We start from the raw sequence: 23,243 nt of genomic DNA on the forward strand, positions 1-23,243 counted from the left end.
CTCCTTGAGTGACGCTGAAAACTATTCAGTATGGAGCGTGATGGTTCAAGGTTTGACCCATTTTGTATTGACCTGAGGGAGAACAAGATTGTGCCATGTTGCTGAATGGCAACATCAATTCCTTAAACACTGTGCAGTGAGATCAATGAAAATAAATCAATACATCACTTTAAAAATGGTGTCATGGAAAGAAATCTCATAGGCTTTCAGTTAAGAGATGAAAGAGGTAAAGAACAGTATTTACTGCAAGCACAATAAACCAAATATCAGGAAAGTGCTATTAAAAAATGCATTAGCCTCCTTCACAGACTGTCACTAAATGGGATTATTCCAAAGCTCACTCCGTTCCCTCTCATTAAGAGGAGCAACTTACCCCTGAGTTTTCCTAAACAAAACTTAGAGGTTTACCAAATAAAATGAGATTATCTTCTGCCTACATAGCATAAGGAAAAGGATGAGAATAGGATTTAGAATAAGGTAGGAGTGATATGACAGCAATGAAAACACTTATATTACAAAGGTCTGAGAGAGCCTGAAAAATCAGGACATTAAAACATGGGGACTGTCATACTACCATGCCTTGCTACGATTTCCAGTTAACATGAATCTGAACGGAATGCTGTTGAAACAGCATTACTTGTATGGTTGCATTAGGTGAAGAAATATGTTTCCTGGTAGTTTAATTTGCCTCAGTCCACTTAATTAATGATGGGCAATGATTTGTTTGAGAAGCAGAAAGCATTCATGGGGCTTTAATTATGGTTCAACTGATGACTTAACAACATTTGAGAAAATGGCTGGTTTATTGAATGGGTGAGAATTTATTGTGATGTTTTTGTTACGACCAAGTGAATGATAATTTTATTCAACAAATCAGAATTCTTAGAACACTAAAATACATGATTGATAAAGGTGTATCTTTACAATTACCATTATATTTGCATATTAAGGCAAAGACCTGCATGGAATTATCTTTCAGAGGAGCCCAACCCCATTCTTTCTGAAACACAGCAAAGACTGAACCCAAATTAAGCTTGAAAGAGTCATTTGAAATACACAACTGGACTGCAAGAGTGGAAATGAGTATCAAGGGATGGACTATGATTTCAGAACACCGCTCTGGGGAACAGGAGCTGAACAGTGGAGTCTCACTAATTTGCTTCTCACTCAACCCCCAAAATAATAGATGTCCGTAGCTATAATCACAGTGAACATCCAGGTTTGTGCATTACAGCCTGAGTCTTAGACAGCCAAAATCCCACTTCACTCTGAATTCCAGACAGACACAAAAGCATGGCTCTGAAGGTTTGAAAGACGTGAAATGTAATGACTGTAGCTGTGCTATTGAAGTAATGAAGAGCTGAAAAGCATGACTGATGAACTCTTAGATAAAGGATTAATGAGCAAGCTGTCTGTAGTTCATCAAAAGTCTAATGGAAATCTAACACAATGTACCTGTGGTATACTATGGAGAAGGATGTGGAGACCTGGGAACCATCCAAATATGACATTAAAGAGATGGATAGAGCAAGAACAGAGCAGAGTGATGTTAATGATTCCAGCTTATATGTATATTTCATGTATGTTAACCAATTAGAGCATATAAAACACATGATGAAAAATTACGTGCAGAAGACCATGATTTAATGTACAGAGAGCAGATAGAACATGAAGAAAAGAAAGATGGCAACTTGAACTTGAACTACTAGGCAGATACTACTGTTTGATGTTGGATCATTGTGCCCTGTGTTATATGCAAAAACACTACACAAGCATGGACACAGGGACAAGCTATGAAGGAGGAATTTATGTGGAAGTTTTCCAGGCATGTTTAGCAGTCTACCAACCTTTAATATACAAGGACTACCCACAAGAATGCTCATTCCTCACTGTGGAAAGCCACCTTCTTGTCCATGTCCATTCTGGGGACTTGTGCTCCAGGAGGCATTTAGCCCTTCTTTAATGGGAATTGGAGCCATTTCCACCCCAGGAGACAAGGTATCCCCATCCGGGGCCCAAAAGGGAATAGAAATGGGAAATACATCCTTCTAACGTAACTTTTTCATGCTCATAGGAGAAGCAGGATGACTGAGGACACCATAACTATTCTATTATTGCAATTTTTAAGCTGCAAATGCACTGGAGTGAAACTCTAAATGCTTTTTCCTTCATTAAAGCATGAGGTACAATTTCATAGGCCTTCAGGAAATGTACAGGACAGCCCCCTTCTACAGTGCACGATTGCTTAGCAACCCAAACATCTAATTTGTTATTTTACCAAGCACAATTACCAATTAATCAGCCATTAGGAAAACCTATGTCAATCAAAATATTGGCAGAGGAAACTTTAGCCTAATAGATGGCTGCTTTTATCAATAAAATTGCTAAGAATTTGAAAAAGAAATGCTAAAATTGTTAATCAGCTCAAAGTTTCAATTATTCTTGGAATAGGGGATGATTAGATTATTCTGTACACCGGGAAAAAGCAATTCACACAAATACAGACTCTCCAAGTCCCAGACTATCATGATTATTTAAACAGTGTTTAGATTTTCGTACAGCACTCCTCCCCAGATCTAATTAGACTGAATTACTTCTGTTGGTACTTCATTTTCCTAAGAATAGCCTGCACAGCTGATTTTTTGCATTATCTTTATCCCATAAGAACCTATTTTTACATACATGGTGTGAGAAGAGGTAAAACACATCAGGAAGAACACATCCAGTGTTTGACTTCGAGAGATTGCAATGCTCCTGGTATAAATACCACTCAGAGATAATCTTACTGAAGTATTTGACCTAAATGCCAGCAAGTCTGCTTTCTAGCAATACTCAAAGAGAGCACAAGTGTTGGTTTTGTCCACATCTCAGCACTCTTGACCCTTTCTTGTGAGTGCAGTGGTTTTGGCATGTCATAGAGACACAATTACAGTAAGGATTCCCTTTCTGCTGACTGAAAAGACAAAGTACTTGACTTAGAAAGCTATACCTCTAGATTAAGGGTGAAGACAGATCATGTTCCAATAAGCTTGTTTCCAGAACAGCTCTGCAGAGAAATAACAGCACTGAAAATTCCATAGAGTTTTACTTTTCTTTTGTCCGCCCATAACAGAAATGAATGAAAACCCAGACATATGATAGGCTTTCAAAGGAAAGGATATTCTGAGTTTTCAATGGAGTTTATTTGAGTCAACATGGTTTCTTTATGATTTGTGTGCAGCTCCAGTACCTTAATAATATGACAGAAGTTAGGAACTGAGGAACTAGATCAGACTTTTCTTAAGCCTCTTGGGATTTTCTTGTTTATGACGCATCATAACTACAACCAGAGCCTCGGTCACCTTGACCTGAAACTTAAGCATCAGAAGTGCTCTTCTGATCCCATCAGAAAAACTGTCTCTGATGAGTTTCCTTTTCCAATTTGGATGCAATGAAAAAAAAATCCAACCTCTTTTCACACATCTAATTCATAAATGTCAGAAAAGGTTTGACCTGAGACTCTTCAGAGTTCTGTGACTTAGAGAGCCTCGAATGATTTATTCAAAATCTATTTATCTCCAGTTGGTCTCCTACAATGAACAAACAGCTCATCATAGTGCTTCAGCATCACTCCATATCTCTCTAACAATATAACTGCGTATTTTTAGGTCCTAAATCAATACAGAATCTGAGCTTCTCAATTCCAGAATGATATCACTTATCTTCCCTGGGGGAAGAGCTCAGACAGGATCGAAAATACTTTGTGTTCTTTAAACAGGCAGAGCACTTCTAAACAGTAACTTGGAATAAGATTCTTGTTAGCACCAAGACTTCTGTCTGAGTTATGAAGGTGTATGACTCTATTCACACCACATTAAGCACTAGCTATAGTGACTGTGGATGGATTTTACTGCTGTTTGTAGAAGCTATAATTACTACTGAATGTTAAATAAACACATTAGAATATTTCCCTTATTCCATATACTTATCTGTCTGCTCTTCCCAAATATAACAAAATCCCATTCCAAATTGATGTTCCCTGTAGCTGTGAAATAGATTTAGAACCCAAGGCAACTGGAAGAAAAACAAATGCAATTCTTTTGTAACGCACTGGGGTATGTAGTGCATTTCCATAGATGGAACACTAAAAGTGCAACTGCAGTGATGTAGGACTTTTATATAGTTTCCTAAAAAAGCATCATTGAAACATGAGTACAATTGAAGTGTCCTCTTAAAAATCCAAACACCAACAAACCGAGTGAGGATTTTCCTTTCACTCAGCTTAAATGCAAATTAAGAGCCGCTGCACTGAATCAAGGAAATTATAGCAATAAAAAAGCTTAGGGAAAGGAAACTCTGACCCTTCTGCACACTGTCCACATTAAAAAGGAAATAATCTTATGCTTGTCCAGTGCCTGATGGCAATACAGACAAAATAAAGCTAAAATAGCTTAAGAAGCACCTACCATACAACTCTTTCACACTCTATTAAGAGGAAAACAACCTCATCTTTTACAGGCTCTAAATTCAGCAATGGTCCTTGCATTGAGTGGGATAATTTTCCAGTTATTAATTCAGTCAAATTGCCTATTATTTCATACCTTCAGTGTATCCTGTCTGATAACTGTTACTTCTTTTACATCTTTTTCTCTGGATTTCTTGCCACCAGAACAAGAAATCCAGAGGGAAAAAAATGTTAAAGAAACAAAAAAAGGCAAAATTATCTGTTGGATTTTATCCAAAGTTTTAAAATTGCTTCATTATTCCTAAAGGAAATGTGTAGGTGAGTACTGCTAAATGAATGTTTATTATTTGTGCAGCAGACAAAGGCAGATAGATATATTACTGAAGACATGGTCTACACTGAGACATCCCTGTCCATGACAGGGGGGTTGGAACAAGATGACCTTAGAGTCCTTTCCAACCCAAACCATTCTATGATCCTATGACAACGAATTTAAAAGAAATTCCTGTATTTCTGTTGATCTGTTTAAGCATTTTCTGAATTTTAGCAGCAAACAATAAAATTAAACTAGAAAAGCCTAAAAATACATGATCCTTAAAGAATCAAGAAAATAAAAGATTATTACATTAATACAGTAGCTACAATAAAGTCATACTTGTTGTCCTATCTAAAAAGGCAGCATATCATTCAGATATTGAAGTAAATTCTCAGGCATTTGCTGAATCAGAGCAGATTTACAGGGAAGAACAGTTGTTTGCCACAAACGGAGTGAAGCCCACCTGGCCTCCAGGTTTCATTTCTGTTTTGCATGGAAGCTCTATAAATTGTGCTGAATGCCTGTGGTTACGGCATCTGTATCAGGAGATGTGAGCTGTGGACTTCAAACTAACCCATCGCCTTCTACAAGTAGCCACTAGATCCAGCTGGACAGTAAGCCCGACACAGAAACAGATATGATGTGTAAGGGTCCACTCCTGTTACCTTATACTGTTTTTCTTACTGATACTCTAATTTAATACTAAAGTATAAGTACAAGATTAGGTTTTCAGAGACTCAAGAAGAAATTTCAGGTCCCATTCAGTTTTGCTGAAAGATCTGTTGAAGTTCACAAGACTTTTGCGATGAATCCATAAGCAAATATCAGTGATGAAGGAAGGATTCTGATCATTACTCCTAGAATATCTCATGATTCTGATTTGAAACCAAGGTAAAGACTGATGACTTTGCCTAAGGAAGTTATGAATGCTCCATCCCTGGCAGTGTTCAAGGCTGGGTTGGACAGGGCTTTGAGCAACCTGGTCTAGTGGAAGGTGTCCCTGCCTATGGCAGGGAGGTTGGAACTGGATGATCTTAAGGTCATTTCCAACCCTAACTGTTCTATGATTAAAATCTAAGTTATTTAATATTATGATAAATTTACTATTAAATTAATAACAAGTGGATGCCATAAAAATCTGCCTGTATTTTTGTGCCTGGATGAGACACTGGGCAGAATAACTCAAGAGAGTAAATGTACTTTCCAGGGCACCTCACAGGACATTACATTCACAGCTTTTCCCTGCAGCAGAGCCTTCTTGTCACAGCAGCTCTCCATGAATGTGGCAGTACCAGTAGAGAAGGACAAAATGACTTCCAATGCTTGGACTGAAAGGGTGATTGCATTTTCAACCTACAAACCATGTTAGAAACATTGCTTGCACCATGTTTACTGCAGTGCTACTGAAAATGGTTTTGGTTCTGTCTAGATTCAGTTAGTCTGTTTTCAAGATGAGTTCACATAGATACCTGTTTCCTGCACAGAAATACTTGAAGAAACTACAGACATTTTTCAAATATAAAAATTACTTCTTTAGGAAGAATAGTTCCTGAAGTATTATTATGGATCTTGACAGACAATATCTGGTTAGCTGGGCACAGAGGGGAACAGCCAAAAGGACTCAACAATGGCTTTGTATCTTGAACCATCTCCAAGAACATTGCAAAATACCACTTGATGGCCATTAGGCTGTGCATCCATGTTGTGATTGATAACCTGTGATCCTTATCTGTAGAAAGGATTAATTACAAGTCAGTCACTGCAACCTCTACGTGGATTCTAAATTGTCTCAAGGACATCAAGAAGAAAAAGTGTCTGCAGAGATAATGCTTTTTAAAAGGGAAATTTACAGTCCATTTTGGTTCCCAGAAAGAAAGGAGTATTGATACTTCTTGGAAATGGAGAGGACATAGCATTAGAAACGCGTTAAGGTGAAAACTATTCCAACCTGGCGTAACTAAAATCTAAGTGTCTAGAAATATAAGATTACACAGAAAGAATCCTTGTAGGCTGTTAGGCAACTGCTTCTGTCCTCATTTTTCACAAAGCTTTCAGTTGCTGCCCACTATGCCAGGACCCTTTTGAACAGCTAGGAGAAAGATGTGGGAGCAAAAATAGCATCACGCCTTCTCTGTAAGCAGTGGTTTGTATAGCAGCAGGTATTATGTGGTGCTAGCAGGTGTACTGATAATTATAGCAGCACAGTGTAGTGGCTGAATGAATGGGGTTGCCTGCAATGTCAACTGAAAAGCATAAGAAAAAGGAATACAGTATATGGGAAGTGGGTGAATGTTTTGTTATTATAGCTGCTGTTTAGTGAGGAACATCTGGCAAACTCTTCACCTGACAGCTCTGTTTGTTTCTTCTCTTATTTGCTACATTTGTAGATAAAGCAATTAGAATAAGTACTTGTAAGAGAAGCATGACCCCCTATCAATCTTCACAAGGGTTGAAATTGGAGACATGGCAGAATGTAGATATACAGACACAAAGGTATGATATCTGAGGAAGAAATTCTTTACTGTGAGAGGGGTGAGGCATTGTAACAGGCTGCTCAAGGAAGCTGCCCCATCCCTGGCAGTGTTCAAGGCCAGGCTGGATGGGGCTTTGACCAAGCTGCTCTAGTGGAAGGTGTCCCTGCCTGTGGCAGGGGGTTGGAACTGGATGATCTTAAGGGCCCTTCCAACCCAAACTATCCCATGATTCTGTTTCTATGATAATCCATGAAAGCCGTTTTGCTCCATTTACTTTGAACATGAGGCGCATTCAGAGAGGATCAGATCCCACCTCCTGAGGCTGGTGTGTGCGAAGGACAGATATGGAGCAAACAGTACAAGCCCTGCACTTGCACAGCAGCCTACTGGTGCTGGTGCCCGCATTCTGAACTGGATTCCCTAGGACACCAGCTTCCTGTACCGACCAGCACCACACAACCACCACTCACCGGAAACTTAGTGAGTGCAAACTGGGTGCATCTGAACCAGGATCTATTCAATATGATGCCAGTGATGCCTGGCATGACCTGGTCTTTCTGTTTTAGGACTTTGCTCCCTGTTACAAGAGTGGAGTGCCAGGGAATAACCAAATGGAGCTGCTTAGGAGCTCCTTGTGCTCCCCAGCTCTGGAAGACAATTCCCCAGATCCTTCCCAGGCTCACTGTAGGGTTAGTACAGTCATTTCTGTGTCTAATGAGAAATAAAAGGGTCAGCAAAGCCTACTGGTCACACTCAGCCTCATCACGTAACTTCATTGTACTCCCTTCTCATAGATGGACTTCCTTGTGGTGATCCTCCTCATTTATCTTTACTGGAGGGCACTTCAAATGGGAACTGCCACTGCCCTTTTCAGCAGGGTTATGTCCTGTTTCAACGCTTTTCTCAGCTTTGTTCCAATGCAGCTAATTTGGAGGCCCTGTTCTACAGTGCCTTTATTAACTTTTCTGCTTAAGATTTCCAGTAGAAAACTCTGTAATAGGGGCCAAACAGTCTTCTCTCTTTCTCTTATACTGGTCACTGTGCTAAGAGTCTTTGCTAGCTTGCTTGGTGCCAATGCATATATTTAGATTTTCAACTTTTGACTGATACCCACAAGCTTTTATTTCAATGGGTTTTCTTTGCCGTGTTCATAGACTTAACTTTCTGCCTTGCACTTTTCCAGCTGAAAACTGCATAATCTGATGGTGTCCTATTATAGCTGTTGACATGGAAACATTGTAAGAAACTGTTTGTCAGGTAAGACTGCTTTCCACATAGAACACACACAGTTAGATGCATGTTTTGCTGACTCACTTTCAGCCATTTTAAGCCGTAGACAGTTTATCTTCATTGCCACTATCTTGCCCTGCGCCAAAGGATCCTGTTCTGAGTCTCTGCTTAGAAATAAGGCTGAAATGGACTATTTTCATCACAGAAACCTCAAACAAACCCTATTCGCACAAGTGGCCAAGTTCGTCATCATCATCTCCTAGCTTGGAAATTATCCTAGCTGACACTTTCTTTCTGGTTAAGTCTCCAAACCAGAACACAGGCAGTCCCACTAGGGAACTGGAAAGCAGAATGTATGTGCAATGGAAAGTTATTAAGGCGTTTCTGAAGAAAAAGGTGTGCTGGTTCTTTAGAGCTGGCATCACGTCAAGCACATTAGCTGTTCTGGGACATTATTTCAATAACTTACGAAACAGAGCAATAAGGAAAATGGCCAGAACTATGTACTACTTACTCCTACTGAAGCTGTTAATAGAAAAGCTGTCTCAGCAGGCATTAATAATTCAGCACTGAGGACATGATTTCAGGTCTCAGCTAGTTATTTCATATCTAACAAGCTTTATTGATAATGTAAAGATAAGATGAATTAGGCAAGAATGACTTTGATAAGGAGTTGCTTTATACTATGTTTTACATTCAGAACTTCAGGCAGAGCTTGTTATCTGAGATTACTGTAGGCTGCGGTTTATTCACGCAGGGCTCAGTCCTTGGAGGTGCTCAGTACCACGTGTGTTAGCTCTTAATCTTGAGCGCAAAGTATTCAATGATTTGCAAAGCCACAGCCAGATAGAAATGAAACTGCTTTTTACCCCTTTTCAGTACAACTGGAGAATCATCTTTGATAAAGGCTTGCTGAGCTGGTTCACGCTAGAGCAGCTAATGGTGCATCACGCTGCACCTCAGAAAGGAATCAGTTAGATTTGTTTCATACTGGTTACCTAAGAGTAGCAGATATGATAAACATGAAGATGTGAAGGAGAGAGCTGGTGTCAGATGCAGAGATGAGACTGCTTTGACTGATGTGTTTACATGTTCAGTTTTCACTCTCCATTAACCACTTCTTTTTTGTCTCTTATTAAAAATAGCAAACGAACCTCATATTTCCATAACTGTTCATTAGCATCAGCACTGCAAGAAAACATCAGATGAATAAGAAATACAGCAACTGTCATGAAGAATTGGAGTAGCTTTTGAGGTGGCTAATAGTTTCAGCTGACTATATAGTGAAAACATTGATTTTCACAGCCCTAGGGTATAGGTGAAACGTGTTATATTTACAGTGGGGTGTTACTTTTAGCACCAAAATTCCATCAAACAATAAGCCCGGTAACCTTTGAATTTTGAATATTCCAAGTTTAATAATTCTCACATCTGTCTGTCAGCTGTGAGTGGCAACACTGTTGTGTGTCTTAGTTAACACACTTCAGTTAAGGACCTATGAAATGTTCACTGGCATAATACAAAGAGGTGTGAAACGCTCACAGCTCCCACTGACATCAGTGAAAGACCACCTTAACCCTCTTCTTCCCTCCTAAAAAGCAACCTCTCTCTAGATATTCTTCAACTGTAAGCTGAATTTTTTACTACCTCCTTTAGTCTGTTCTCAGCAGCATGGTACTTCTTGTAAATGACAAAAAAAAAAGATCCTCTAAGCACATAAACAACCTGAGTTTCATAAGAAGACATTGTGTTTGTATTCCCAAGGAGCTGTCATCTGCCTTCTTCATTTTACAGATAATCACAGGTTCTGTGAGCCAGATACTTTTGCTCCAAACTTGAATTTCAAAGTAACGTATAATAACTACTGGATTGGATTTATTGCCCATTGTATTAGGTGATTCTTGTATTCCAGAATATTCCTTATCCTTCTCTGTTCCTCAATGTCTCTGATAATTAACAAAGGCCTGAGTGAATAGTTATTCAATTATACTGTTCAGCTCCTGAATGTCCACCTGGGAAAAAGGTCTCTCAAGCACACAGTGACCCCCCTTGCTCTGAAAAATAAAGATAGAGAATACTGGTGCCAGCAGGATCTGGAGAAGACTGTATTCAGAGAAAGAACTACTAAAAAGTAGCAATAGAATATTCAGAAACCTGTAATTAAGCAGGACACGTGTACCAAGCAGGTTTCAATTTTCCAGTCTGAAATGGCATTTCAAGTGCAACAGCCCATTTCATGAGTGTAGGTTATGGGCGTATTGATCTGACCATTTCCAAACATGTTTGTTAAACACTACTATAAACCCCAGCTGTCTGTCTTATGCCATTTATTGCAGATTTCCTAAACACGTTTCCATTCTCTACTGTAATTTGGACTGTTCAATTGCCTAGGAATAATCCAGGGTAAGTGAGCAAACTGTAGTAAAATTCCACGTTCCTCCACTTACTGTTTAGTAGAGAAGATTCTAATAGAGTCTATCACACCATTAATGTACAGGAATGGCTGTGCAAGCTCTAGCTATTTCCCCATTGAAACCAAACAATAACACCTAGGTGCCAAACTCTCTTCCATTCATTCTCCAGAAATCTAGATTGACCTACAATGCTCTGAAGCCTGAAAGAAATGTAATGTACAGCAGGGGGTTGGAACTTGATCTTCAGGTCCTTTCCAACCCTAACTGTTCTATTATTCTATGAATCACAAACTCATCCAGCTTGATGACCATGCACTGAACATGTTGATCCTCAAGAGTGCGAGCAACAGCTGAAAGTGAATTTAGAAGGAATTGTAGGGAATAAGAGCACAAGGAATAAACTGGACTATTTAAACAGGACTGACCATATTTCAAAGCTACTTTGCAGAGTTTTACTGAAGCACACAGCCGAGGCAATCCATCAGAAAGCCTGATGCTACAGCTTTTTCAGCATATGTATATGCATACTCTTGTGAAAGAGTGAGAGATACTCAGCATTGGTAGGATTCAGGTCAGAGAATATGAAGTGTCTCTAATACAGGTGTTTACATCTCAGCTAATCACCTGAGGCTCCTTCCACTCAGCTGTGAGAAACAGACACTTTTAGGGCATGATTCGCCTGAGCAATTTTGGATGTCTGCTTCTGGAGGAGATGAATTGTGCTTTGAAAGTGCCAAGCACACTCCTCTGACTCATGAGAGATAGTAGGCAATTAGCTTAAGTGAAGATGCTTTGCCATGTTTGTGTGAATATAGCATATATTTAACACGTTATATACAAATGCATGTATTTGAATTTTCTTTTTTTTTTTTTTTACATTTTTATATGTATACATTTATATATATAAATATATATATTCTCTTCACTTGCAATGAGTGTTTAGGTATGACTATTCTAGACCTCTCTCTACTTCCCCCAGTGCCTCCTGTCTGAAAAGCCCTGATGAAATTATATCTTCATCACATTTTTCCTTCCAGATCTACACAGCAGAGCTTTCTATCACCCAGCCTGATGCTATCGTGTGTTCAGATTTCACTACTATGATGTCTCCAAGAACTGCATTTCTCATGTGGATTCAGTCTTCACAACTGCCTCAGCCAAACTTCAGCTCTACTCAGAAAAGTTCCTATGTGGGAATGTCTGTGATTTGTTGAAAACCAAAGTCTCTCTAAGCAATATAACATCATGCTGATTTCTGAGAAGTACAGTTCTAAGGAATTGTGTATAAAGGTATCTGATTCCTAATGGAGAACTCATTTTGATGGAAACCAGAGTAAACAACCCAAAGTACCTCAACCTTGACTCTCTTTCACCTGCTGCGAAGTTGCTATGGCAAATCTTCAACTTTTGCTCCTTGCAGCTCAATAAAAAGAGAACCAGAACACACTCATTTTTAACACATAATGGTTTTTGTTTGTGCAGCATACATCTGTCAAAGCTTAGTGGCAATTCCAGCTAGAAGAAGACAAAAATGTAGTGGCCTAGGAGGCAGCTGTGTGCACTGTGCAGTGTTTACAATTAGCACAGCATGGGCTGGAACAAAGAGATTGATCTTAAACTTCCTCATCTTATTGGGAAGAGGCTTTGCCCTTGGTTACACTTCCCACTGTAGTGCTCTCCCCTGGAGAATTAGTGGTGGGGCAGCTCTTCTTCTGAATTTACAACTGGATCCAGCCCTGCCCGAGCTCTGTGGCCAACTGTACAATTGGCACTGAGCTGACGCACTTGAAAGTAGAGCTGAAGCTGAAATATCTGCATTTCAGTAAGCTCAACCAGTCCCGTTATATTGGGCAACAAGTAGCCATCCCTGGCAGTGTTCAAAGCCAGGCTGGATAGAGTCTTGGGTGACATGGTCTAGTGTGAGGTGTCCCTGCCCATGGCGGAGGGGTTGGAACTGGATGGCGTTAAGGTCCTTTCCAACCTGAACTACTCCATGATTCTATGATTAGGTGGTATGATGTTTGGCCACTGGTGGTATTGAACACTGACAATGAAAGGGCTGGTTGTGTGTGTGCAGCTTTTGAGTTGTTTCTGCAGAGTGATGCAACTCTCCATTGCCTGTTTGTGGCTTTGGATAGTTGGAATTTTTAATTACAGATGTTATTTCAGAAACTGTCTTGTTTGAATAAAGATTAAAACGTGCTGTGGCTGTTTATACAAAGCTTATCTAGTTATTTTTTGTCTGTGAATCAAGAACAAACTAAAAGAAGGCAGTTCTTGTACGCTAGATGACTCCTGAAATCCTTTTCTTTGTACATCTAGTAGCAATTACTGAAGTGCCTACTTATACCCTCAGAAATCTTGCACCAGTACTTTCAGCTCAGAAGGAATCTCATAAATCAATAGGAAAAGCCCTTCACCATGCTTAAGCTCTCAGTCTCCTCTGAAGCTTGGCAATTTTATACTAAGTTTCGATGGCTGCTCACTTCACCAAACTTTTAAAAGGACTGTACTTCTCTGATGCTTGACTCTTCAAAAGGCTCTCATGTTCCACAGCCTGTGGTTAAAGACCATGATCTGACACTTCCTAAGGGTACCAATATAACCACACATAGCCTGAAAAATTGGACTATGGATCTGGACCTAGAAGAACAAAGCAAAGAACGCAGCTATTTCAAGACAAACAAATATATAGTATTACAAAAGCAGATTTTAAAACTTTGAGCCAAAAAAAGTTAAAAGGAAGATATGAATTTGTATAAGAAACACTAAAAAACCCCATATGTATGTATATAGTACAGTGATGGGTTTGTTTACTTTCCTCATTAATCATGAGCTGATGGCTGAATTCTGATGAATTAAAAAGAATAATAGCTAAAATTTTAGCCTTTCATTTCAGTTATTGAATTCAAATGAAGTTCATGCATCTTCAACAACAAGTTAATAGATTTTTCATTATATTCTCTCACTTTCTCCTTTTCTTTCTGTATTCCTTTTACTCAAAGATTTACTTTACTAAGAAAGATGTAGTGACAAAGAGGAAATGGACTCCCTGTAGAGTTAACAGCATTTCCTACTGCTCCATCCTACCCTGAAGTCTTGTACTTTGCCTTTAGTGTCGTTGGCTTTCTGATATAACATCCCAAATAGAGACATAGGGTTGGTGATACATAAGGAACAGGTAGTACTGAAAAACCATTTTCAGAGAATTCCTGGTAAATATTCCAGGAGGCATGAGCAAAACAGACTGGGATAAAGAAAGAGAAAGATTATAAAAGTCAGAAACACCAGAGTATGCACAGATAGAAGATCATATCAAAGAGCCACACAATTTATTCTGAGCAAGTAATTCTTGATCATTTTCTTGTGCTTGTATACACTGCTTAAGTGTGACTGCTAATTGCTTTCAGCCAACTACTTCTAGTCCTACATTCAACCCATTATTCCCCTATTAGATTTTATCTCACTTCATTTGGTATAACTTCTTTTATATATCTCAATTAAAAATGTTATGCTCTTTAAGTAGGTGACGGATGGGGAAATCACAGACTGTAAGAGCACCCTGTGCCCAATGAACCCCACATCCCCTGGCAAATCTATTTACAGAGCTTTGCTTTTCCATGAGCAGATAATGACAGTTTCAATTATTACAACCTATATGGACCTTATTTTATTTCCTTCTGCTGCCTAGAACATACTTATTTACTTTGATTAAGATCCCTGGCTAAACAAACGCTAGCTTGTACTCAGTGAAGCAAAACAGCAAACTTGAGTCATAAACTTGGCATAAAAGCTACAGCTTTGCAACATATGGCAATATGCCTCTAGTTTTCTTGCACATGCTGACCAAAATAATCCATTGAAACAGAAATGTCCTGAGTTGTAAGAATACAACAAAACAAACCCTAAATGCCAGACTTTTTACATGGGTCCCTGCCGTAAAGAGTTTATTCATAAACTGAAAACCTCAGTTTCTGAACTCACGTTTTTTTTCCCCTTAGTGCCTAGTGTAGACATAAGTTACCTTTATAATTAGTGTAATATGACTTGATCTACCAGTGCCTAGTACAATGCTGCAGGTGCTGCTGCACTACAAACACATTGTAATAGTATGTAAAATACAGAGCTGCTCAGACTTCTCAGAGTTGGAAACAGCCGATTGTGTGGGTTTGACTGCAAAAAATTATGCTAACAAAAGTGACTGAGGCTTTTGAGGTTTTCTGCTTGAGAGATGTGGGGCATTTTTTGGTACAACTCTGGAATAAAAGAACAGGTTTTGCATTTATGGTTTGGGAAGTGATATTTAGATATGCAGCTAAGACATCAAAGATTCCCGCAGTGAAGCACGAGGGCGTATCAGCCTAGTGAGACAGACCACATCCAGAATTCATGAACTAGTGGAAAACTGGGCTCATAAGTGCACACAGAGCAATACCGTATTCATAGACCTAGGGTAGTCCAGAGGCAGCATAGATTTATTAGCTTGGCTCAGTATGCAAGATAATAAGCCTCAGTTCTCAGCAGGGCTTACCGGGTCGAATGCTGTTACAGGGGTAATTGCACAGCTCAAAACAGTGAGTTGTTCAGGACCCTGTGTTAGCCCTTTATGTGCACACCTCAATTGACTTGTGGTTGCTGGCTTGGATTTCTTGCACCATTGCTCCCCACATATTGGGTTCCTGGCTCAATTCAAGCAAAGTAAGCTTGGACATACCCCAATGACTATAGCTTTTCATAAAATGCAAATTCAAGCCAAAGCTTGACAACAACATCACTTTGTGTTACATCTGCAAAAAACCTCCCGCAGGTGGAATAGCTCCAGAAGTAAACACAAAGCCAGAGAGGTCAGGGAAGGTTAGAGATGCATCAAAACCCATAAGATATCCAACCTGACCTTGCCCAACAGCAAATTCACTGGTAACAGTGATCCATATCCTTTCAGCCTTTGCTCTTTCTGGCAGCAGTACCAATTAGTGCTTCATCTGGTTGGTGCCCACTAGAATAAGACCATCTGTGCTAGCATTTAAGTTTTCCTTTCCTTCTCTGCTACTTTACCCCTTCATGCTGAGGGCATAATGATAAAGTGTAGAATTTAGCCTTAATTGGATCTCTGCAATGTTATCACCTGAATTAGCTCCCCTATGAATAATTATCACTGCCTGGAGGCTGACAAATTGCTTCCTTCTGCTTCATGATTGTCAGGAATTTCAAATGAAATGCTGAGCATGGGGGAAAAAACAAAAATGAAAAGCCGAGGAAGCATAATTATTAACATTATTAGAGGATTTGGCACAAAGGCCCATAGATTTCCCTGAGCTCCAAAAGGTATGAGCAACAGCAAGAACTTTCTTAGGAGGAATTGGGCAACACGCAGTCTTTCACCCAGCAATGACTATGGCAAGGGACTTGCGCAGTCAAATCAAAACTATAACCACTGCTACTGTCTGGCTCACAGTTATGCAGTTCCTACGTTATTTACTACTCCATTTAGCTATGCAGATCAGCTTGTTTAACATCTCATCTGCATATTTGATCTTGCTAGGTAGACGGTAAATTCTTTGTAGCACAGACTGATAGAAATATAAACAAGTGCAACTGGGTAGCAGTAGATGGTCATGCACTTAGAATAGCATATAATAGTCCTTGCTTGGTCAGAACAAGGTCTTGGGAAAGAAGTGCTCTTTATGAGAACAATCAGTCCCTGTCTGGGCAAGACCTCACACAGAAATGCAATGCGTCACTACACCACAATATCCATCACAGATATCAAAAGAGCTGACAACTGGTAAGAAATCTTCATCTCATAACACCAAATCACTATAAAAGTATAAAGCTCTTTGAAAATGGCTTGAAACAATCAGATTAAGCAATAGATCTTTCTCCGGTTTTCACATTAATGATGCTGTGCTTGTAAGACTGATGCATTTCTCAGTTCTATTCAATGCAGTTCCTCAAACTTCTTCCCCACCTTGCCAAACCCACAACACATAAGTCAGGAATAGACAAGGTAGCTGCCAACATATTCCCAGGAGAAATCTCTCCCTGCTTACCTGACATACAGTGACCTCTTCTGATTAGTCCTCAGGGAGCCGGACCCAGAACTCATGCTGTGATTCATCATCTGCTCACGCAGGTCATGGATTTTTGCCTCAAACCGAGCGTACTCTAAGGAGATTGAAAAAAAAACAGACAATAAAGATATTTTAGTTTTCTTGACCTATATAATCATTAGGGCTGCTAAATGCAAATTAGTATTAAATTAATGAGTTGAAAGCATGTCCTGAAAATTGAGGTCTAACAGGACCTTGCATTAATATATTATTTTAGGTAAATATGTGCCCTTTTTATTGTGCTACCTGAACATTTCTGCACTATGTGACAAGTCAAGTAGTTAGACTCTCCCTCCTCCAGCTTCAGGACCTTTAAAGTGTGTTACCAGATATCTTTCAGCCTGCAAAAAGCATGTTGAAAGCAGTTTTGCACTGTGTAATTCCTCCTTCCAAGCAATGAGATACCTTGTTGGGGGCAGTGGGATGATGCACTGAAGTTACTAATGACTTAAGCATTTAGTGTAAAATCCCGCTGAACTAAAGGAGATATATCAAAGTCTAATTATCCTCAAAGCAGCTGTGAAATTGTTGTATGAGCAATAAGCCACCTATTTACCCAGCCCACTGAGGATTGGGCTCTGTTCCCAGAATGTCTAGATGCTTTGCAACAACAACTAATTCATTTTATTCAGTGCCCTTTAACTTTTCATTGGATAATAACATCTGACCTTTCAAAGATCCCACATTTTGCATGGACACTAGCTACCTTCAGTTTGGCTTAGCAGAGTGATTTGATTTGGGTTTTTTGTTTGGTTCTCCTTTTTACTTCTTACTGGGCTCATTTTAACTCCTTCCATTGAGCTGCTTTGGCATTACCTACCGAGTTTGTTAAGTAGATACTTTGCCAATCAGCTGGGAACCACTGCTGTGGTATAAGACTTCTCAGTCTTCCCACATACCTATGACTTCACCAACTGCAGCTGAAATTTTGTATGTCAGGAGAAGAGACACCTACATGCAGACTGTATTTCAGATTTATTCTGTAGCTTGTTTCTTGCTCATTTCTTTCACCTAGAGAATAACTTTAAGCATCTCAGTGATTTAAAAGCCAAAACCCTCAGTGGAGCTAAGGCTCATACAAACCTATTTTTTTTTTAAGTGGAGTTTAGTTTTGAAGTGTTTATCCCAGTGTAGGATTTAAGTTTGCTGTATGTGAGTCATATTTATTCTATTCTCCCACTCCAGAATTTATTTAGTAAGTGCTCATCTTCTGAGCAAGGCTTTGTTTAATTTGTATTTCATTAAAACACATCTAACATTTCTTCTTGGCAAATAGGGAAGGTGACCTTAAACCCAAAAAGCTTGCATTTCTCTTCCTCATACAGTGTCAGCCATCTGCATACAGACAGAATACTACAATTTTAAGGGTTGTCACTAGGTCTCTTTCATATGTGGTATATACACTGAAGAAGACAGAAAACATACAGCGTAATTCAGCTTCTTTGACGTCTTACATCTGGGCAAGGCCAAGGATAGGAATGATTTACATCACAGCAGCTGTAATGGCAGCTTTCCCTTTAAAATGCAACCATATCCCAGGCTGGCTCTGTATCTGAGGTGTGGGAGTAACTCCCAGATTTAGACATCAATCTGGAGAGCAAGAAGAGAGGATTGAAAATCCGACTCTCTCTAGCACAGCAGCCAGCTATTTGCAACCCGACCACCAGCTCATGAGATACTCGAATGACTACAGCTTGGTCAAATGATGGCATTATAACTTGTGTTCTGACTTGAGAGCATGCTTGTGATTGAACTGATTTTGAATGACTGTAGATTTATTCTGGATTTAATAATCTCTCTCTTCCTGGAAGGCATTTTGAAACCACAACATGTCTTTTAAAATGTCTAATGAATGTGTGATGGATATTCAGGGTTCAAGCTCTTCCTCCCTGCTTGATATTAAAAAAATACTGAATGATAGTTCTGGTAATTCATGTTCTTGAGATGTTGTTTTCCTTTGGATTGAAATGCACAGATAATTTGAAGATAACAAAATGTATGGGTCTATATTTTCTCACAGTACCTTCTTCATGTTTATGTACCAAAAAATGCTGAAGTGTATGCCTGTCCCTTCCCTGGACCGAAAATTGGAAGGCCATCCATGCAGGTAGCATTTAACCCAGCTCAGATAAGCTTCTTTAATCTCAGTTGTCCTAGTTCTCCTGCTGATGCTTAGATACTACAGTTATGGCTGTGTTTGAAATGTGAACTGGAAAAGAAAGAGTGATGCTCCATTTCTGCCATCAGAACAGCTACGGTAGTGCTGCCCTCTGGGAAAAAGTCCTTTTTCTTAACATTTCTTTATATCTGGGGTCATTTCAGAGGATCTGTTTGCTAATAGCTTTGCATTTGCTAGGTGAGTGGCAGTGCTAAAGTCCAGAAAAACACTTCCAGCTTCCTTCAAATTCAGCACTAAATCTAAGTATCACACTTTCAAGGCTTCTACACAATTAAAAGGACGCTGAGGTTGTGACACGCTGAGAAGAAATACAGTTAAAGCTGATTCACTAATTTCATGCCCTTTAAAGAAAGGCAGAACAAAGAACCTGTTGCTGCTGGAGTGCATCATTAGCGAAATTTACCAAATTTGACTTAGCAAAATCCATCTGCAAAGGTCCTACCCGTTGCCTGATTCACTAATGATCTAACAAACTTAAGGAACTGATAAAGTTGTGCGTTAAGCCAAAAGGGCAAATGCATGAGCAAACCGTAACCTATATTATTGCTGAGGTCAGACTGGATGATATAATGGTTTGCCCTGGCCTGTGGCTCTGGAAATATTGCTGTAAGAAGGAGGGCAGATGAGATGAAGGGAAACGGTTGTTCATGTTCCTCTTTAGAGCTGGCTCAGGTCTCATGGCAGTGTAGGTAGACCTGAATTTAGCTGTCCCAAGGACAGAGATACAACCCACTAACCCTGGAGAAGCTGAGCTAGTGCCACTGGATGTGGAAAGGAGACTGATGCTGTGAGGAATGGCCAAGCTGAAGGGAGAGTAAGATCATTTTCCAGGGTTCTGGCACTGGCGTGATGCTACATGCTGTTCCAAGAAAATACCCATTTTTCCAAGGGTTTGTTTTCCAAAGTTGGCTCTGCTCAACTCTCTGGGCAGTCAGGAGAGAAGAGTCAGCTTGAATTACTACAGTGTGAACTGTTTCCAAGCCCAGCCAAGGCCCAGGCTGAGTGTATTTATCAAATACAGACACCAGTAAAATAATAGAAGGGAAACACCAACTCTGTCCACCTATGCAGGCTAATGAGTCCAGTGAAAAGCATTTTTACTTCTGAAGTGATTTAGATACCTAAAATCGTACAACACCTTCTACAATTGTGCAAGTGGGTACCTACATAGTGGGGAGGGGTTGTTTTAACACACATATCCCCCCTTTTCAGTTTCCTATTGACTAATTTTGATGGCCCATGATCTGAATTTGTTAGTCCGATTACTCAACACTTAACTCTCTCCAAGTGTTGTGAAGAAAAACAGCATGAGTGTGTGAGATCCATGGTGGATACATAGACATTAAGGATAGTTGGGATGGGTGCTGCTGCGACTTAAGTCCTTGCATACACATGGAACAAAGGGTTTTCCACTTAAAGTAAGCAGTGCATTGAAATTTTAGGTTCAAATTCTCCAAGTCACTTTAGAAATGGCCTAAAAGACTATGACACTTGAACATACAAGAAGGCTTCTGGAAGTCTTAGACGCATTTGAGAGACTAAAAATGAATGCAACAAAATAAACCTCAAGAAACTCTTAGAAAATCACAGTAAAAATCAAGTAATTGATAAATCTAAAAATAACAAAGACTGAGATTTTGTATCTGAAGGCTTGATGTTACTTTTTATCATATAAATTAAGAATAGCTATGATAGATGAATAAATATGCTGCAGCTTTTTGATGAGAAAGAGTTGCAGAATTTTACAAAGCTACGTTACTGTTATTTTCCACTTTTAAGTTGATAATAAAGAATTTAGCTTTGACTGAATTTAGAGAACATGATGACCAAAAAGCCCAGATCCTACAAGTAAAGTATAGTTAAGCACCGAAATGTTGACGTATTATACAGTACTTCAGCATCACAGGCCAGGTCTTTATTAATTTGAAAGCTTTTAGTGCTGGCACCTTTAGAGAGAGAGCGATTCTTTCTGTCAGCAGGTACCAAAATTCACTTTCCTGTGTAATTCAAGACCATCACTGTTTGATTCTAATTGACAGTAGATTTCCTGAAAAGTAGGAACTCAAACTCGAAAGTACAACTTGAACTCTCTGTTTTTAACAGACTACACTGCTTAAAAACCAAACCAAAAGAAAAAAGACTAGGAAGACTTTAGTTAGAGACAGAATTTTATCACTTCAAAAAGGGCATGTCAAATAACTCTAGACGCCGTAATAAAGGAATAGCTGCCAGACCAGATTCTCCATCAGTAGCAATTTGGCATAATTTCAGTGGATCCAGGCCAGCTTAAACCTTCAGAGTTTTTCTTTTGTTCTGTTTAGGCGAAGAAAACTTATATGCCACTACAGCAAGTCATGAACTTATTGCCTTGGACATCTGAGATAGCAATGTGCATGATGCTACTATTATGGTAACATTATTTATGCTATTTGTATAGATTTTTCCCCCCTCTGCCTCCCCTCAGGAGACATCTTGGCTGAATGGTCTGTTTTAGAATAACAGCAGAACACATTTCTTCCTGCAGTGAGTGTATTCCATTTCTGCCCCTTTTCCACCGTGTTGTCCAGTCACCACTGTTTTACACATGGAGGTGAGATGAACGTGAACAGACCAGCACCAAGGCTGGGTCTGATTCTTGCTTTTCCATGGATTTACTTGTGAGTCACAAAGAGTAGATATCATCATACTGTGGCATCTAAGGTAGAGAGATTTGAGTGCTACATTACTGCCAGGTGCAGAGAATCCCACAGCTCTAGAAGCCATTGAAACTACTGTAATACACATAAAAAGTGAAAGAAAAAGACACAAACTACTAATGCTTTTGGCTACTATTTTATGCCTGTTTGCATTGTGGTTTTTGCTTAATATTTGGTTTGAGTCCAATTTTGTTAAAGTACCCTAACTGCTGTTTGTAGATGATTAGGATTTCACTTCTATAGCGGTCTGAGGTTGCAAGCATTTACATGGCAGGTTACTGTTGGTGAAAAACCTTTGTGAACTGCAGTAATTTTGTAAGAAATAAAGAAACAAACACACTATCATTAGATATAGTTCACTATTCCTTTGGTTCTTGCATCTTCCTCTTCCTTCCCTTCCTCCACTGCCAGGGATATAGTTCTGGACAAGGCTGGCTTTGGGTCTTATATTGTATAGCAAATGTTATGCTTTTAGTAAGTCCAAAAGATCAATTAGGTTTAACATCAGCTAAATTCAGGACTTAATAGGAAAAAAATGCACATGCAACTCTGATGTTGTCTGTAAGCAATGCAATAGTGTGCCTTATTTATTGGGGAAAGTGTTGCTCAAAGGGCCTTGCTCCATTCATGATGCATCAAGCAACAGAACAAGTTAAGCTACTATTTCTTATCAGTAATATAACTCCACTGAGCTCACTCAAAGGAAATGAAAAAACCCAGTACTGGGGAAGGGAAGATATATTTAGATTTTATTAGTTTTCATTAGTTTAACTCTATCTGCTTGTTTTTATTGGAATGCTTTCAACCCAGTTTTCCAGGAACCTTTCAAAAACAATGACACAGGCAAATTTACTGATTTTACCCATTGCTTTAAAACTTCGGCACAGTAGGGCCATTAATATCTTTATTGTTTGATAATGGTTGGTTGCTTTCCTTTATCAATGCACAGGTATTTACGTTTGAGCCTGTTATATTAAATTTCAGCAATGTACATTTGTTCTGTAGCTGGCCTCATTGCCTAAACATCACCATTAACTTTATTTTCATTTGCTTTATTACAGGAACATAATGTGTCTTCCATGTCTTGCACCATTAGATACAGCTCTTATATTGTGTTAACTGTGAATATATATATATACACCTGAAAAGATATCTTCCTCCCACAATACATTCAGGAGACTAATACCGTGTTCTATTCTTAGTCGTGGGGAATATAATTCCAATATAAATTAGTCTCTAGAACCTTTAGTTTTAGAGAAATCAGACCTCATAATGAAAGAGAAGTACTAAAATAAATCAAGGTATTAGTGAGTGACAAGGACTATGTATCCCACTGAGGTGTTATTCTGCTTGTTCCCTTAAAGCTTGTCCTTGGTTTAT

General features: G+C 39.2%; 1 protein-coding gene across 38 annotated transcripts in view; it reads right to left on the reverse strand.

Annotated features, from left to right (window-relative positions):
- Positions 1 to 23,243, reverse strand: part of DLG2 (discs large MAGUK scaffold protein 2) — a 998,920-nt gene that overhangs the window by 74,720 nt on the left and 900,957 nt on the right. For all 38 annotated transcript variants that reach the window (XM_061457957.1, XM_061457959.1, XM_061457946.1 and 35 more), the window contains one exon: positions 16,929 to 17,043. In XM_061457957.1, the coding sequence (XP_061313941.1) occupies positions 16,929 to 17,043 (115 nt within the window). The remainder of the gene's footprint in view (positions 1 to 16,928; positions 17,044 to 23,243) is intronic.

Source organism: Pezoporus flaviventris, unplaced genomic scaffold (genome assembly GCF_033815535.1).
Source record: "Pezoporus flaviventris isolate CSIRO_AGI_PZ_B2104156 unplaced genomic scaffold, CSIRO_AGI_Pfla_v1 ptg000025l, whole genome shotgun sequence".
NCBI classification, from domain to species: Eukaryota; Metazoa; Chordata; class Aves; order Psittaciformes; family Psittacidae; genus Pezoporus; species Pezoporus flaviventris.